General features: G+C 36.6%; 1 protein-coding gene across 6 annotated transcripts in view; it reads left to right on the top strand.

Moving 5' to 3' along the window:
* The window catches only part of LOC6033644 (E3 ubiquitin-protein ligase Ufd4), a 55235-nt gene that overhangs the window by 26410 nt on the left and 12210 nt on the right, over positions 1–16615 (top strand). For 4 of the 6 annotated variants that reach the window (XM_038251151.1, XM_038251150.1, XM_038251149.1 and 1 more), the window contains 4 exons: positions 7199–7338; positions 10845–12433; positions 12498–12634; positions 12728–13219. In XM_038251151.1, coding sequence (XP_038107079.1) covers positions 7199–7338; positions 10845–12433; positions 12498–12634; positions 12728–13219 — 2358 coding nt within the window. The remainder of the gene's footprint in view (positions 1–7198; positions 7339–10844; positions 12434–12497; positions 12635–12727; positions 13220–16615) is intronic. The other 2 variants (XM_038251154.1, XM_038251153.1) reach the window with 1 other exon arrangement.

Raw genomic sequence — 16615 nt, 5'->3', positions numbered from 1 at the left:
TTGTTATTCATGAAGCAGCATAAACTTTTCAGACACATCTAATAGCTCCCTCTCACCTCAACTCCGTTTTCTTGTCAACCCCATTTGCGTAGAGCCATTACGTGCGACGACAAATTGCTTAACAGACTTTGACTGGTTGCCTAATAGAACCGTACTCAAAATGACGAACAAAAAAAGGCAAGACTGTGCAAACTCTTTAATAACTGTTTCATTTGCTTAGCACTCTTTCTCTCTCCGTCATCTTTCCCATTTTTCTAGTTACTGCCACTAACGGGTTACTCAAACGGCACCTTTCTCCCCCTTTTTTTCTCTCTCTTATGATGGTATTGCAACAACTTGTTTTTGACGGTTTTCCGCCCCAAACACGCTTAAATACCCTGTCCCCGTCCAGAACAAGTCTAGCTTATCTACCTTCAAGCGGAATGCTGCACCGTTAAGTATAAGGCAGAGTGCACTGTTTTTCATTCATTTAATTTAATCTTGATCACGCACTACACGACCCAACCATCAACCGATCACAAACTGACCTCAAAGTGACGACGCGACTGCTGGCATGTTCTTAGATTAAGCCACCGACTTAAGTCGCCCCCATTTCAAATTGCTTTGGAAGTAACAGCAAAGTAACAAACCTTATTCGACATAAAATCGAAAATCCCCTCAAACTCTAACGGAATTTGCTGCCATCTCCCACCCCCCTTCTCAAACAATCAAAAACTCTAACCGGTTGCTGGCTTTAACACTAGGACACGACACCGCCGCGGTGTTTACATCTGGCCTTGAGAGGTTGAACCCCCGAACACAAGAAAAAATGGGAATTTCGGAACTCTCTGTTTTGATTTGTCGATTTTTGGTGCCGTGTTGTGTCGTCGGGGTTTTTTTTTCTATTTCAGAACCATTTGCGCGCTGTTTGATCAATATAAGCTTACCAAAATCAAATCAGGCTAGAGTTGCTTGCTAGAAAGAAAAAAAAAACACAGAAAGCTCACGAAACCGGGTAGGGTTAGGTGACATGTATTTGGATTACGTTTCAAAATTGCAAACTGAAGAGCAACATTTGAAAAAGGGTGCATAAGCATTTTGACCTTGAAGGTCACGCCCTAAAAATTACTCGTATTTTACTTTTTTAAGTATGTTTTAAGATTCGGAGTTTTTACTAGCCCCCTTAAAAATTAAAACGGAAAAAATGCTTAACAGAGGGGAACGGGAAATTTCGATATAATTTTTTATTCATCACCTAAACTACTGTATTCAAGACAATTTACAACAAAGTTTGACTACTTTTACAATCAAATTGTTGAAGAATTGGGTCCGTAAGTTTGACAATTTTAGAATAAAAAGACTAAAATTTCCTTGGTTGCTGTGCACCCTTAAAAAAAGAATAATAAATATTGAAAAAAATAAAAAAAAAAATCAGAATACTGCCAAACCTCACAGAAAATTTCAAAAATCCACCAGAAAATTAAAGTCAATTACTTTCACAAAATATGTTAACTGTTTTTAAGCTATTCCTCTTTAACGAATGCAGAAACACAAAACTCACAGAAATTAATAATTTTTTTTTTTTTTTTTTAAGTGTCAACAAAAATTTGAAACTCGAGAAAATTCTTTAACAAATATTTTTGAATATTTGCAAGAACAACTCATAAACTCATCTAAAAAAAGGGGAAAAACAGTTCAATTTTGGAATCAAAAAAAAATGATTAGAAACTGTGAGAACTCATTAAAAATAATTCATGAAAACCCAATGATAGCGATTTATTTGTGTACAATGTTTTGAACATGATTTTATAAAGAAAGCGTCAGATAAGAATATTTTTCCGCACACCTGTTTGAATACATTGGATTTCTTGTGTAGTCCCCACAATAAAAGTTTAATATTACATCAGGAACTGGTGAATTTTCATCATGTTCACATTTTTACACATTTTTATGTAAAATTGCTTTTAAAAAGGTAATATTTAGCCAACCAAATTTTCAACCTTCCAAAATTCAACTTTTTTTGTCGTGCACAGTGAACAAAAATAAACTTCCCTCCTAATCCCCATGGCGAACAGTGTAGAAATTTACGTTCTCAGATATTTTTGATTACACCGGGTAACATTCAAATTGTTCAAGAATGCTGGGCTGAATGCTTTCTAAACAACTAAAAAAGTAGTAATCCAGCTGCGTGTGAAAGGCCTGTGTGTAAAATATATATTGCATTATTTTATGCGATTTTATGTGATTTTACATCCTGAAATATGTAGCCCATCAGTATGGGAAACCTACTTGACCGAAATGTCAAGCCCATATATGCGTTTATCCTTACAGCTTTTCATCGGTCTGAGGGCTGAGTGGGCTAAGGCACCAGTCCTTACTGTTGGTGCTGGGTTAGAATAACGTAGGTTGCAACTTTTTTTTTGCATGCGATTTTGCCATCGGATTTTTTACTGGTATTGAGGCACCCCCTATAGAGTGGTACAGAAACGTAATGCTATGCTGTGCTGTGCAAAAAAAATATTACTGTAGCCATGCTCTTGCATTTTGCGGCGCCTTTTAATTTTTTTTAGGTCTGCTGTTTTTGTGATGCTCAAGTTCGGAGAATTGTTGCTTGTCCTATTTTATTTTATTTGAAAAAGATTAAATTTAGAATTTTAGGCAAACATGACTTATTGGCAGATGTCTTCACCCAATCGCTCATACGAATTCACCCTGACCCCAAAACAAACCCAATTACCTTAATTGTAATTGGGTATCGCAAGGGCTAATGGATTCGCTGCTGGGACGGCGCTCATCCGTGACATTCAATGGCCTCTGCGGTCGATGTTTTGCGCGTTTTTTCTTTCATTCCACAACACCACTGCTACCGCTGGTACCCTAAAAGCCCAATAAAACTAATAAATTATAATTGAAAGAGGAATAAAGGCGTTGTTCGCCTCTTTTGGCTTGCAAACAATATTCGGGTTATCGGTCCGAATAACTTTATTCAACGGCGGCGCGGCGAAAATCGGACCGTGGCCAAAAGGCAAATTTCAAGGTTTTGCGTCAGTTTTTTTTTTGGTTTTGTTTTGCATGATCCAATTAACTCGACGACGATGAAATGATTTGGTTTGGTGGGACGCGGTGAGAGAGTCACTTGTTGCACAATCTTATCACGACTGAATGAAATATAGACTCACAAACACACAGAGACAAGCAGACTTACTTAATCTTGGGTTGTAAAATCTGCCCGACCTTACGAAGTGAAAAAAAGAAGTCAGTCAGTGTGTTGCTGCACACAGCTGATAAAAATGCTCGCGAGATTATCTCCGGTAGTAAAATGTCGTCGCACCAACTCGAATTCAACTCGGACGACCGTGACTAATTGCCATTAGAGCGACGAGAGTGTGGCAGGTGTAAATTGAGTGTGCAATTTTGAAATGAAGTCAAATTGGTCTATAAATATTTAAAACGAAACATATTGGGGATCGAAACGCGTCGATCAAAAAGTGGGTCAGGTCAGTTCAAAACTGAAAACAATAGCAAAACAAGTCAGCCCTCATCATCTGATTACGTCGCAATTCAATTGGCGAATTTGACGTGCCCACTCGTACGTACAATTTGAGCATGTTTCTCTATGACCATAACATAATAGAGCAAAACCCATGGCCCATGGCGAACGAAACGAGCAAAATGAATCACCATTAGCAATGAAATTATGCGCCCTACCAGTTGTCCCCCCTGCGACGCTCCCCGCATCATCCAAAAACTAGTCAGAGCCAAGAGAAGATCAGAGTCTCCTCGCAGTCAGCTGCTCTTTTGCGGCTGTGTCTTGGTCATCGGAGAGAGGGGAAACCCTGGGCCGCGCTGGGGAGGGCCAGTTTGAGATGAATCTTGCGCCCCAGCTAGTTTCTCTGTAACAGATCGACAGTTGTCCTGTGAGTTTGAAACACTCCATTGAAATTTGACATCATTATTGTGCGCTTTTTAAATGATAAACATTGATTTTTTTTTTTTTTTTGAAATTTTACCATAGATTGCCTATAACTTTAAAACTTGTGTTAAGTAATTTTCGATTTCAAATTAGGTTTTACATTCAAAAATTAGTTTTTAAAATTGTATTTCACAATTTATTTGTTTTTTTTTTTTTTTTTTTTTCAAAATAAAAGGGTGATGCAAATTTTATTTCAAAGTTTTGATTCTTGATTTAAGTTTTTTTAATTATTCTGTTTAGCATGTTTGGGCATGTTTAAAAATGTTTTGAATTTTTATGAAATTCCAATGTACAGAACCGCAAAAAAAAATTTCGCAAAAATTAAAATTGTCGCCAATACTTAGATATTTTGGAAACTAATGGTGGCAAAACAACTGGACAGGTGTATAATGCATTTTTTGCAATTCCGTCGTGAAACTACTTACTTTTCCTGTCATTCTAAAACGACGTAATAGCCTACTTTTCTGTACCAAAAATAACAGAATCGAATAGCAACACTTTTCAAAATAAATGCTGAAAAATTCTACTTTTCAGCACTCAAATGGGTGCTGAAAAGTTGAACTTTTTTTAAATTTAAACGATTTATTGACAAAATACATGAAAATTTGACATAAAATTTCACTCAGTGTGTGTTTTTTGGAATTGCAAAAAATGTTGTATTGAACTCTTTGCAAAACTCGATTTTTTCAGCACTCTTCGTATTTATCCAACTTGGTGAACCTCGTTGGATAAATGTACGACTCGTGCTGAAAAATCCTCTTTTTGCAACTTGTTTCATAAACTGCTATTAATACACTTTTTTCATTAAAATGTTGAAACCATGGCTCGTTATTTCAATTTTTATACTTTTTAATTTCGTTTTTGTTCATATTCAAAGTTCAAATTCCTGATTCCAATTTCAAAGGGATTTGATCCCTGAACCTTCTGCTTGTGAGACAGAAGCCGTAACCATTAAGCCACGGAGCCGGTGAGTAACGTTACCGAAAAAAAAGTTTAAAAATACACCTGATAAAATTCATAAGTTTCGAATGTTATATTACACTTTTTTCCCGTAGTTTTCAATTTTTGTGGGGGAATGAGGATATAAAAGAATCCGATGTCTTCAAAAAGCTTTGCAGAAAAGATATTCTTATCTGAAGCCTTCTTAAAAAAAATCACGTTCAAAATATTCTACACAAATAAATCATCAACAGATTTTGGGTAACAATTTCTTTTTTTTTTTTTTTGCATTGAAAATTATACCATTAGTTGCTGAGTTATTGGCTTAAATTTTTCCTTTTCTTTTATCGGATTCGACTGTTTCTCAGCAACCAGAGGTTTAACCTTCAATGTATCTTAAAGATTTCATTGGTTTATTTTGTGAATTTCTCGAAAAAAATATGTTTTGACCTGAACACTCATGGACACTATTTTTTTTTAAATCGAAAAAGTGTTGTTTTTATGTTAAAAAACAATCTTAAGGTGGTTATATCTTGAAAACATCGCTCTTTATCAAAATAACTGTGAAGTACTTTCCGATTGAAAATGTGATTTTACTTTAAAAAAAAATATTAAAATACATACTTACTTATAAAATTAATCACCTTTTTTTTTTAAATGTCAATTTAAAAGCAGATACATACATTTGAGCCAAAAAAAAACATTTGAACCAAAAAAAAAGTTTGTGTTTTTTAAATGTGTACATTTTTTAGTTTAACTGCATTATTAAAATTGTTCATTTCGGAATCTTATGCGAATATGTGCTGTATAGTAATGGGACGACTGTACTCCGCGCCCCTTCCGAAGGTTCAGCTGATCGCTGGTGATGCTGCGTGCGAGGATAAGCGGGTCACCACACCGTCGTCCTCTTGTGTGCCAGACCTTTCAGATGTGCATACACAAGTCAGTCTTCCTCTGCTTCCTCTCCCCCCTTCGAAAAAGAAGAAGAAGAAGAAGAAACCCAAACAAGAAAGAGAGGATGGATGTGTTTGAGTGTGCAATGTATTAATGCATGTGGTAGTGGTGGTTTAGATCCGATTTACATAACCCCATTAAAACGAAGCCAAAGCAGACTCCTCACTCAGTTGGTTCGGAAAATCTGGTTTTATGTTTTGCTCTGTTTTTATGCCACCAACCGCAACTTATTTTGCCCCAGTGGCCCACATCAATCCTCTCTATGGTTAGAAAAATGGTTTTAGCTGGAAGCTGGAAGCTAATTGCAATAATGAGTTAAGTAGTGGCTTATTATTCTTTCTGCTTGTTTAATGTCAACTTCAATGTGACAATTTCTTCATGAATAATACCGAGAAGCAGAAGAAGGAGGAGTGGCCTTCTGGGCTAAACTGGATAACGGAATAACTTAATCCACACAAACACACACACACACACACACACACTCGTAATCTGCTCAACGCAGCTGCTACTGCCGGGAGTGCCACGTGAATAAATGCTAAACATATTGCTGCTGTTGGTTATGATGATGGGCTGGCTGGCTGCCCTACTCCTCCTTCGCCACCGCCTATTCAGAGAGACACTTTATGGAAAAGCGCACCGCCGTTCAAGGGGCCGTCAAAATCCGGTCCACTTTTCTGTGTGTCGTTCGGTCGCTGCTGTTACATAAAAATAATCACTAGCAAAGTCAGTGGTTTTCCAAATCTTGTCAATATTTTTATACTGAAACACTACATTTTTCCAAAGAATTTTTCACTTAAATATTGTAAAAAATCAGACTTAGACAAAATACAAAGATTTTGAATTACAAAAGTGAAAGGATCCGCCCTAAGCAATTGGTACGACCAAATAGCATGGTGGATAGTAATATTCTGCATTAGGATACATTAGAAATTTTCTGGTGAAATTTATTGAAAATACAAACACAATCTTAAATGTTTTGATGTTCATCAAGTTGGGTTGACCACCACTGGGCTGGTGTTTTCCACTCGGCTTTAGGTGCTTGGCCACAACCAGCCACATCATGATCATCTCTTGCAAGCGACCTCATTTCCAGCCAGCCAACTAGCCAGAAGTGGTTTATCCTCTTTCTTTCATTCTCTTACGTTCACCGCGAGTGTAGTACCACCTATTCCAGGAGGTTTGTTTCTATTTATGCCAAGCCGCGTGTTTCTTTTTTTTTCGTTTCGTAACATGGGGATAATCCGTCCCCAAAGTCCCCCATTTACCCCCCCCCCCCCCCTGCTAACACTTTCCAGGCTGGATTATCTAATTAACCGATGATTTTCTGCTTCTCTCTTGCTTGCTTCTCCCCAGATGGGTGACGTTGATCCGGAAACGCTGCTAGAATGGCTCTCGATGGGCCAGGGGGACGAGCGGGACATGCAGCTGATTGCGCTCGAGCAACTCTGCATGCTCCTGCTCATGAGCGACAACGTGGACCGGTGTTTCGAAAGGTAAGTGTTGCGACGTTCTGTAACGTAATTGTGACCTCTTTGAGGGAGTCTAACGAAGATGGTCTCATGAAGGCAAGTCAGTCTCATTAGCGAAATTTCAAACTTTTCTGCACGAAAATATTTCAAAAACCTTATTTGTTGTGTTTTAAGAGTCACTACAAATAATTCAACATTTAAAAAAAAATCCAAGTAGGAAGTGGGGCACTACGCATAGATGCCCTTGTTCTTATTATGGCACTAAGAGTATATTTAAATTTTTACAGATTTCACTTTATCTGTTGTTATTGATAACTAGGTTGACATAATGTCAGTAATCTCCAGGAAACGTATGAGTAAATTTGTAGAATTTCGCAAACTTTTTCGATTTTTTTATTTTGTAATGGGAATTTTTGTCCTTTTCTCAAAGCCATGTTGCATATTAGTTTAACCGTACACATTTTCGGAATAGTCATACAAAATAGACATGAGAATATTTGAAAACCTATTTCCTACTATTTGTACCTTACGAAGCGATTTTCTGATCGATTTGGTTGTTAATTATAATTAGGACTTTTCAGAAAAAAATTCTTGGTACACGAAAACAAACACGTTTTTTTTATTTAACTATTAACCACTAAAAGTTGGTTTCCCTAAATACGTATATTTTAATTATAATTTTTTAAATATGTTTTTGAGGACTAAAAACGACATCTGTTGTGCTAGATTTTAGAATTATGCAAATCTGGTACTAGAGATATAAATTTTGGAAAAAAAATGATTTAAAAATATTATAGAATATTGCCAACAAAATCAATATCCAATCGAAAATAACCTTGGAATATCTCTGAAACCATCTTCGAATTTAAATAATAAATTTAAAAAAATAAATTCGGCAAGTCTCACATTTGGCACCATGAAAGAATGGCTCTTCCCCGACATTTAGCGGGGTCCGGCGAAATATTTCGTCAGGAGGTCTAGAGCAACTTTTTCTTGAAGATTTTTTTTCGATTTTATAGGATTTTTCTTCAGAAAAGTCGATGGAAATCGATGGGTTCATGTTCATATCCATCAAATTTCTTTTTAATGTACTTCAAGAGACTCAAGAGACCTAAAATAGTAGTTTATGCAACAAGTTGCAAAAAGAGGATTTTTTTTCAGCAAGAGTCGTACATTTATCCAACGAGGTTCACCGAGTTGGATAAATACGACGAGTGCTGAAAAAATCAAGTTTTGCAACGAGTTCCATACAACATTTTTTGCAATTTCGAAAAACACCCATTGAGTGAAATTTTAAGTCGAATTTTTATGTATTTTGTCAATAAATCATTTCAATCAAAAAATGTAGAAAAGCGTTACTTTTCGAAACAAGTGCTGAAAAGTTCAACTTTTCAGCACCCATCTCAGTGCTGAAAAGTAGAACTTTTCAGCATTTATTTTGAAAAGTGTTGCTATTCGATTCTGTTATTTTTGGTACAGAAAAGTAGGCTATTTCGTTGTTCAAGAATGGCAGGAAAAGTAAGTAGTTTCACGACGGATTTACAAAAAAATGTTTCCAACCCAAATCCAACTCAGTAGGCAGTGTTCATCGTTTGAATTGGAATTAAATCCAGAAATTTTGGAGAAAGTCACTTTTTATTTTACAAAATTGGGTATATCTCTGCTTATATTGAACCAAAATTGATACTTGTTTATGGAAATTGTTCAGAAAACTGTTCTCTACAATGTGATTGATTCGAAAATGTTTTAAAATATTTTTGTGTTGTACGGCAGAGGATTGAAAAAATAATGTTGGGAACCCTTTGAGTAATAAATAGCTTTTAAATGAAATACTCTAATTTCAGCAATGGTTTAAGCTCGAATTTGTATCCGGGCAATCTGTTGCTGTATTTTTATGACAAATTGTACAAAGAAAAGATTTTTATTATGTCGTTTTGAGGTTTCCAGCTCGGATGTTGGGGTTATTTCAAAGAAAACTAGAAATTTTAACTTTAAGATACTGTAACTCAGCAACCAGTAGTCCGAAGAACAAAGTCAAAAGTGGATAATTGTAGGAAATATTCTCAGCTTTTCACTTTATAAAGGATATAAAATTGCAAAAACTAAAATAAATAAAATCACCTTATAATGTCTATTACAATATGTTTATGGTTTTATTTAAAAAAAATGCGTAAAACAATTTTCGATTAAAAATAAGATTTATTATCTAAAAACGATTTTTAATGTAGTTTGAATATATTTGTTTTTCAAATCATATCTCCGAACAGATTTTGTACCAATCAAAACTTTAAACATAAAAAAATCGAAAATTAAAAAAATATATATTTTTGAAATTCAACTTAAGGTGATAAAAAATCAATTAAAAAAAAGAATTCTTTTCGTTTACGACTTTTTTCTGAAAAGTCCAAACTCTGAAACTTCTGAAAAGTCCAAACTATAACCTACAACTTTGCCGCAGACATCAAATCGATCAGAAAATCCTTTCTCTCGGTACAGATATTTGAACATTCACATGCCCATTTTGTATAATCTTGGGTTAGTGTATGAGAGTTGTATGGAAAAAAATAATGATGCAAAATGGTTTCTTTTGATACAGACAAAAGATTCATTCAAATACAAAAAATACATAGAAAAGTCGCTTTGCGATAATTACTGTTTCATTCGTGTACAGATTTAAAAACTGGCAACCCTACCAAATGTTATGAAAAATTACTGGTTGTTGAGATAAGAATGAGGTTTCGGAGTCACAAAATCTCGACAGCAGGCAAATACGATAGTGCCAGCTTCAAGCTGTTGAAAATAGATTTATTAGAATAATTCGAAGCTAATTCTCAATCAGAAGTTCTTACAATTTATGTGCAACGTTAGTACCACATGGAAAGTGGGTCGATGACTTAAGTATGTGTTGTTATTAGACCTAATTGGAAAATAGTGTGTATAATAATTTGGAGATAAATGGTTCAGCGCTTCTTACAGTATTCATCGGTTTTGGAACCCGTTATAGAAATTTGGAATTTGAACTACTTATAATAAACTGTAGACTTGTCGGGTAGTTTGGTGAGCACTTTATGATGACGGCTACTGACAATCAGAATGATCGACATGTAGAGCGTCGCGTCATTTGGTCCCGTTGACGTCAGGTGGACAGTGAGTCGTCGCGGTGATATTTGACGGTGGACTTCGTCGCAACACTGGTATTTTTATTGTTTTTTTTTTTAAGTATTTGTGACAGTTATTTCCGTAGTTTTCTTTGTGTGTACAAAATTTTTAAATAATTATTTTAAAGGCCTCTCATATGAAGTAAGAAGTTTTGGCATGGGTATTTTAAACATGAAATTTTAATTTTGAAGCGGATGATTTCCAGACGGATAAGACCGTTAGATAGATTTTTTTTAAATCTGGCATCCCTGAAAAAAAATATGTTTATGTGATTGGGAATAATGCAATTGAATCAAGTAACTTTTTTTGCGACTGACTTGCTCTAACCCCCCCTCTTCCAAGAAATAGAACTGAATTGAGTCCGTTTTCAGTTGTCCCCCGCGGACGTTTCTGCCGGCGCTGTGTAAAATCTTCCTGGACGAGCTCGCGCCGGAGAATGTGCTGGAAGTGACGGCCCGTGCCATCACGTACTACCTGGATGTGTCCTCGGAGTGTACGCGGCGCATCGTGGCCATCGATGGTGCTATCAAGGCGATCTGCAATCGGCTCGTGGTGGCCGACCTGGAGAGCCGTACGAGCCGGGACCTGGCGGAACAGTGCATCAAAGTGTTGGAACTGATTTGCACCCGCGAAGCCGGAGCCGTCTTCGAGGGTGGTGGACTGAACTGCGTACTGTCCTTTATCCGCGACAACGGATCTCAGATCCATAAGGACACGCTGCACTCGGCGATGGCCGTCGTGTCGAGGCTTTGTACCAAGGTTGAACCCCAGGGTGCGAACGTGCAGACCTGTGTCGAGAGCCTTAGTACGCTGCTTCAACACGAAGATCCGCTGGTGGCCGATGGCGCGCTGAAGTGCTTTGCCTCGGTCGCGGACAGGTTCACCCGGAAGGGCGTTGACCCGCGGCCACTGGCCGAGTATGGTCTGGTCACGGAACTGCTCAACAGGCTAAGCAACGCTGCAGGACCAGCAGGTCCCGTCCCGGCGGCCAGTTCCGAAGCGAGCGGTGCAGCAGCCAGCGGAGGCAGCCAATCCAATAGTCAGGAAGCTGCCTCGACAACCACGACGACGACGACGACCGTTCAGCTGTCCTCGTCGGCTCCCAAGACCCAGGGTGCGGCCGAAGCAGGTCGATCGAGTCAGTCCATTGCCACGACCATATCACTTCTGTCCACGCTGTGTCGGGGTTCACCGTCCATCACACACTCCCTGTTACGGTCCAAACTGGCCGAGGCCATGGAACGGGCCTTCAAAGGCGACGAACGGTGCGTCCTCGACTGCATGAGGCTAGCCGATCTCATACTGTTGCTGCTGTTCGAGGGCCGGCAAGCGCTTGGCCGAGTTGGGGGGTCCAGTGGACAGTTGGCGCCTCGCGTTCGACGGGCAGATTCCAGCACCGAACGAACGCACCGACAGCTCATCGACTGTATCCGTAGCAAGGACACGGAAGCCCTCATCGAAGCCATCGAATCCGGCGGAATCGACGTCAACTGTATGGACGACGTTGGCCAAACGCTGCTCAACTGGGCCTCGGCTTTCGGTACTCTAGAAATGGTAGAATTCCTATGTGATAAAGGTGCTGACGTCAACAAGGGCCAGCGAAGTTCCTCTCTGCATTACGCGGCCTGTTTTGGCCGGCCCGGCATTGCCAAAGTGCTGCTCAAACACGGTGCCAATCCGGACCTGCGGGACGAAGACGGCAAAACTCCGCTGGACAAGGCACGTGAACGACCGGACGAAGGTCATCGCGAGGTCGCCTCGATTCTGCAGTCCCCAGGCGAGTGGATGACAGCCGCGACCCGGTCCGAACTGCTCAAGAGCGAGGGCTCGGAAGAGGGCGGCGACGCGGAACCCCGCGGAGATCCCGAGATGGCCCCGGTCTATCTCAAGTTCTTTCTGCCCATCTTCTGCAAGACGTTCCAAAGCACAATGCTGGCCAGCGTTCGGCGGTCTAGTTTAGGTGAGAGACCAGCATGACATGCCCTTGCGATGTCCTGAACTAACAACCTTGTCATTTTTTCCAGGTCTCATTAAGAAAATGATCCAGTACGTGCAGCCGGAGATGCTGTCCAGGCTATGCTCGTCCGAGGGTCTCCAAAGTCACGAGCAAAGCTTGGGAACGCTACTAGTCGAAGTCGTCGCAAGTGTCCTAGACAACGAGGTAAGAAATCAAACTCATCGCCGTATTCCTCTCCTGAAGATCAGTCCCTGGCAAGAATAAAGTATCCCCATCTTCCCAAAATCCGACTCCCAGATTAGCTACAGCTGGCCGTCACTGCCCGCGTCGTCACCATCGTCAACGCCAATATTTGGCCCTCTACCGGCACCACCGCCGCCACCTCCTCCCCCATCGATGCTGCCCATAACTGTGTCCACTCCGCCGGTTGTTAGCATACTCGGGTCTCGGCTGGGTTACGCCGAACGCGTCAGCAAATATGTCCAGAATCTCCGGCAGCAGAACCAGAACTCGAATCGACCTGCCTCAACGATGACGACCACATCGTTCAAGACGACGGCAGTCGTACGCCGTAACTCTAGTTCTTACATAATTCCTCCCCCGCCGCCAATGTTGCCAGCTTCGTCGTCGTCGTCGTCTTCTTGGATTAAGGTGCCCTGTCCCATGTCCACCGCCATCAACGGTTTCGTGAGGACCGGGGGCAAAAGCAATAACAACAACAACACCGTCGTCACACCGTCGGCAGCAACAAACAATAGTCGAAGCAATTGGTCCGATCTGAGCATTGCGGTAATGATGATGATGATGATGTTGATGATGAAGATCTTTTCTTTTGATGGATGTTTTTTTTTGTCTTGAGTTTATCTCGTTCATTTCTCATCCTCTACCATGTAACCAGGCCGGTGCAGCAAACAATAGTCGGGCTTGAATATTGCGCATTTTGCACACATGCACGCACGCCGTACTGGAAGTGTACTAAAATGTAATACTCGAAATGAAAAAATTGACTTCTGTTTGACAATGATGATATTTTTTAAAAATTTAAATCTAAATAATAATTTGAACTTTTCTCATTATTGTCTAAATTATAAAACCAAATAATTTTTAATATTTTCAATTTCTAAAATAATTAAACTCTTAAACTATGCATTTATAAAATAATAAATATCTAAAATACAATTACAAAATTCTAGAATTTAAAATAGCTGCTTATTTATTATTTTATTTTATTTTTAGTTCAAAATTTTTTGAATACCAAATTTTTGAAAGTCTTTTTTAGTTTTCCAAATTTATAAAATAATAAATATCTATAATACAGAATTAAAAATTGTAGAATTCTAGCGAATTACCTTCAATGATTTTTTTTTATTCTTTGTTTCCAAATTTTTCATTTTTAATATTCTATTTAATTTTTAGAAATTCCGATTTTTTCAAATTCATAAATTCATGATTTCAAATCAAAATCCAAAATTTTAAAATCGTTTAATCAGAAATTGTGAATTTACTCAACTTTTGAATTCTTAGATTTTGACCAAAAAAAAAACCAAATTTCAAAATTATTGAGCTCTAATAACTTTGAATGCAAAGATCGAAAATGTTAGAAATCAAAAATTTATTTTAAAAACAAAAAAAATACAATAAAACTTTGAAAATAAATTGGAAATTTTAAGAATTTGTGTTCTTTTTTTTAGACTTTTCAAAATTGTATTGTTTTGTTATAAACGTTAAGTTTAAAAAAATTTAAATTTCCAATGTTTAAAAAAATAATTAAAATTCGATGTTATTTTTCTAAATTTAAAATTGTTTAAATTCGCAATTTCAACATTTCTTGAAATTCCAGATTTAATAAAAATCTTTTAATTTTAAATTTAGATATTCCGATTTTTCAACTTTTTTGAATTTTTGAATTTGACCAAAAAAATTTAATTGCAAAATTGAAAATTTAGAAATTTTCAGAATTTTCAGATTTTTACATTTTCAGGTATAAAAATTTTTTTTTTGATATAATATGTAAATGCCAACAAATAAAATGTTACTTATGAGCAGTTCTCTAGGATTTCGGTCATTCGATTTTTTTTGTATTTTTTAATCCGACTGAAACTTTTTTGGTGCCTTCGGTATGCCCAAAGAAGCCATTTTGCATCATTAGTTTGTCCATATAATTTTCCATACAAATTCGGCAGCTGTCCATACAAAAATGATGTATGAAAATTCAAAAATCTGTATCTTTTGAAGGAATTTTTGATCGATTTGGTGTCTTCGGCAAAGTTGTAGGTATGGATACGGACTACACTGGAAAAAATAATACACGGTAAAAAAATTTGGTGATTTTTTATTTAACTTTTATCACTAAAACTTGATTTACAAAAACACTATTTTTAATTTTTTTATTTTTGATATGTTTTAGAAGGCATAAAATTCCAACTTTTCAGAAATTTCAGGTTGTGCAAAAATCACTGACCGAGTTATGAATTTTTAATCAATACTGATTTTTCAAAAATCGAAATTTTGGTCGTAAAATTTTCAACTTCATTTTCGATGTAAAATCAAATTTGCAATCAAAAAGTACTTTACTGAAATTTTGATAAAGTGCACCGTTTTCAAGTTATAGCCATATTTAAGTGACTTTTTGAAAATAGTCGCAGTTTTCATTTTTAAATTAGTGCACATGTTTGCCCAGTTTTGAAAAAATATTTTGAAAAGCTGAGAAAATTCTCTATATTTTGCTTATTTGGACTTTGTTGATACGACCTTTAGTTGCTGAGATATTGCAATGCAAAGGTTTAAAAACAGGAAAATTGATGTTTTCTAAGTTTCACCCAAACAACCCACCATTTTCTATCGTCAATATCTCAGCAACTAATGGTCCGATTTTCAATGTTAATATATGAAACATTTGTGAAATTTTCCGATCTCTTCGAAAAAATATTTTTGGAATTTTCAAATCAAGACTAACATTTCACAAAGGCCAAACATTCAATATTACGCCCTTTTAAAATGTTTGTCTTGATTTGAAAATTCCAAAATATTTTTTCGAAAAGATCGGAAAATTTCACAATTGTTTCATATATTAACATTGAAAATCGGACCATTAGTTGCTGAGATATTGACGATAGAAAATGGTGGGTTGTTTGGGTGAAACTTAGAAAACATCAATTTTCCTGTTTTTAAACCTTTGCATTGCAATATCTCAGCAACTAAAGGTCGTATCAACATAGTCTGAATAAGCAAAATATAGAGAATTTTCTCAGCTTTTCAAAATATTTTTTCAAAACTGGGCAAACATGTGCACTAATTTAAAAATGAAAAACTGCGACTATTTTCAAAAAGTCACTTAAATATGGCTATAACTTGAAAACGGTGCACTTTATCAAAATTTTAGTAAAGTACTTTTTGATTGCAAATTTGATTTTACATCGAAAATGAAGTTGAAAAATTTTACGACCAAAATTTCGATTTTTGAAAAATCAGTATTGATTAAAAATTCATAACTCGGTCAGTGATTTTTGCACAACCTGGAAATTTCTGAAAAGTTGGAATTTTATGCCTTCTAAAACATATCAAAAAATAAAAAAAATTAAAAATAGTGTTTTTTTGTAAATCAAGTTTTAGTGATAAAAGTTAAATAAAAAATCACCAAATTTTTTTACCGTGTATTATTTTTCCAGTGTAGTCCGTATCCATACCTACAACTTTGCCGAAGACACCAAATCGATCAAAAATTCCTTCAAAAGATACAGATTTTGAATTTTCATACATCATTTTTGTATGGACAGCTGCCGAATTTGTATGGAAAATTATATGGACAAACTAATGATGCAAAATGGCTTCTTTGGGCATACCGAAGGCACCAAAAAAGTTTCAGCCGGATTAAAAAATACAAAAATTAAAATTGAAGAAAAAAGACCGATTTCGTAGAGAATTGCTCTTATTTTAAAATCTTAATTTACAATGTTTGTTATGTAAAAGTTTTTTTTATTCTGTTTGATTGTTAAAAATTCATAGCTTTAAAATTTAAAGAGGTGTGGAATATTTCTCAAAATTTCAGATTTCAAAACTAAGAAAAAAATGAAAATTCATAAAATCAAAAACTTCTAATTATATTAGACAACAAAATCTAATTGCAAAAATTCTCTAATTCTAGTATTCAAAGATTCAAAATCCTTACATTAAAAAAAGAAAATA

Source organism: Culex quinquefasciatus, chromosome 2 (assembly GCF_015732765.1).
Source record: "Culex quinquefasciatus strain JHB chromosome 2, VPISU_Cqui_1.0_pri_paternal, whole genome shotgun sequence".
Taxonomy (NCBI): domain Eukaryota; kingdom Metazoa; phylum Arthropoda; class Insecta; order Diptera; family Culicidae; genus Culex; species Culex quinquefasciatus.
This window is presented reverse-complemented; position numbering and strand designations above follow the sequence as displayed.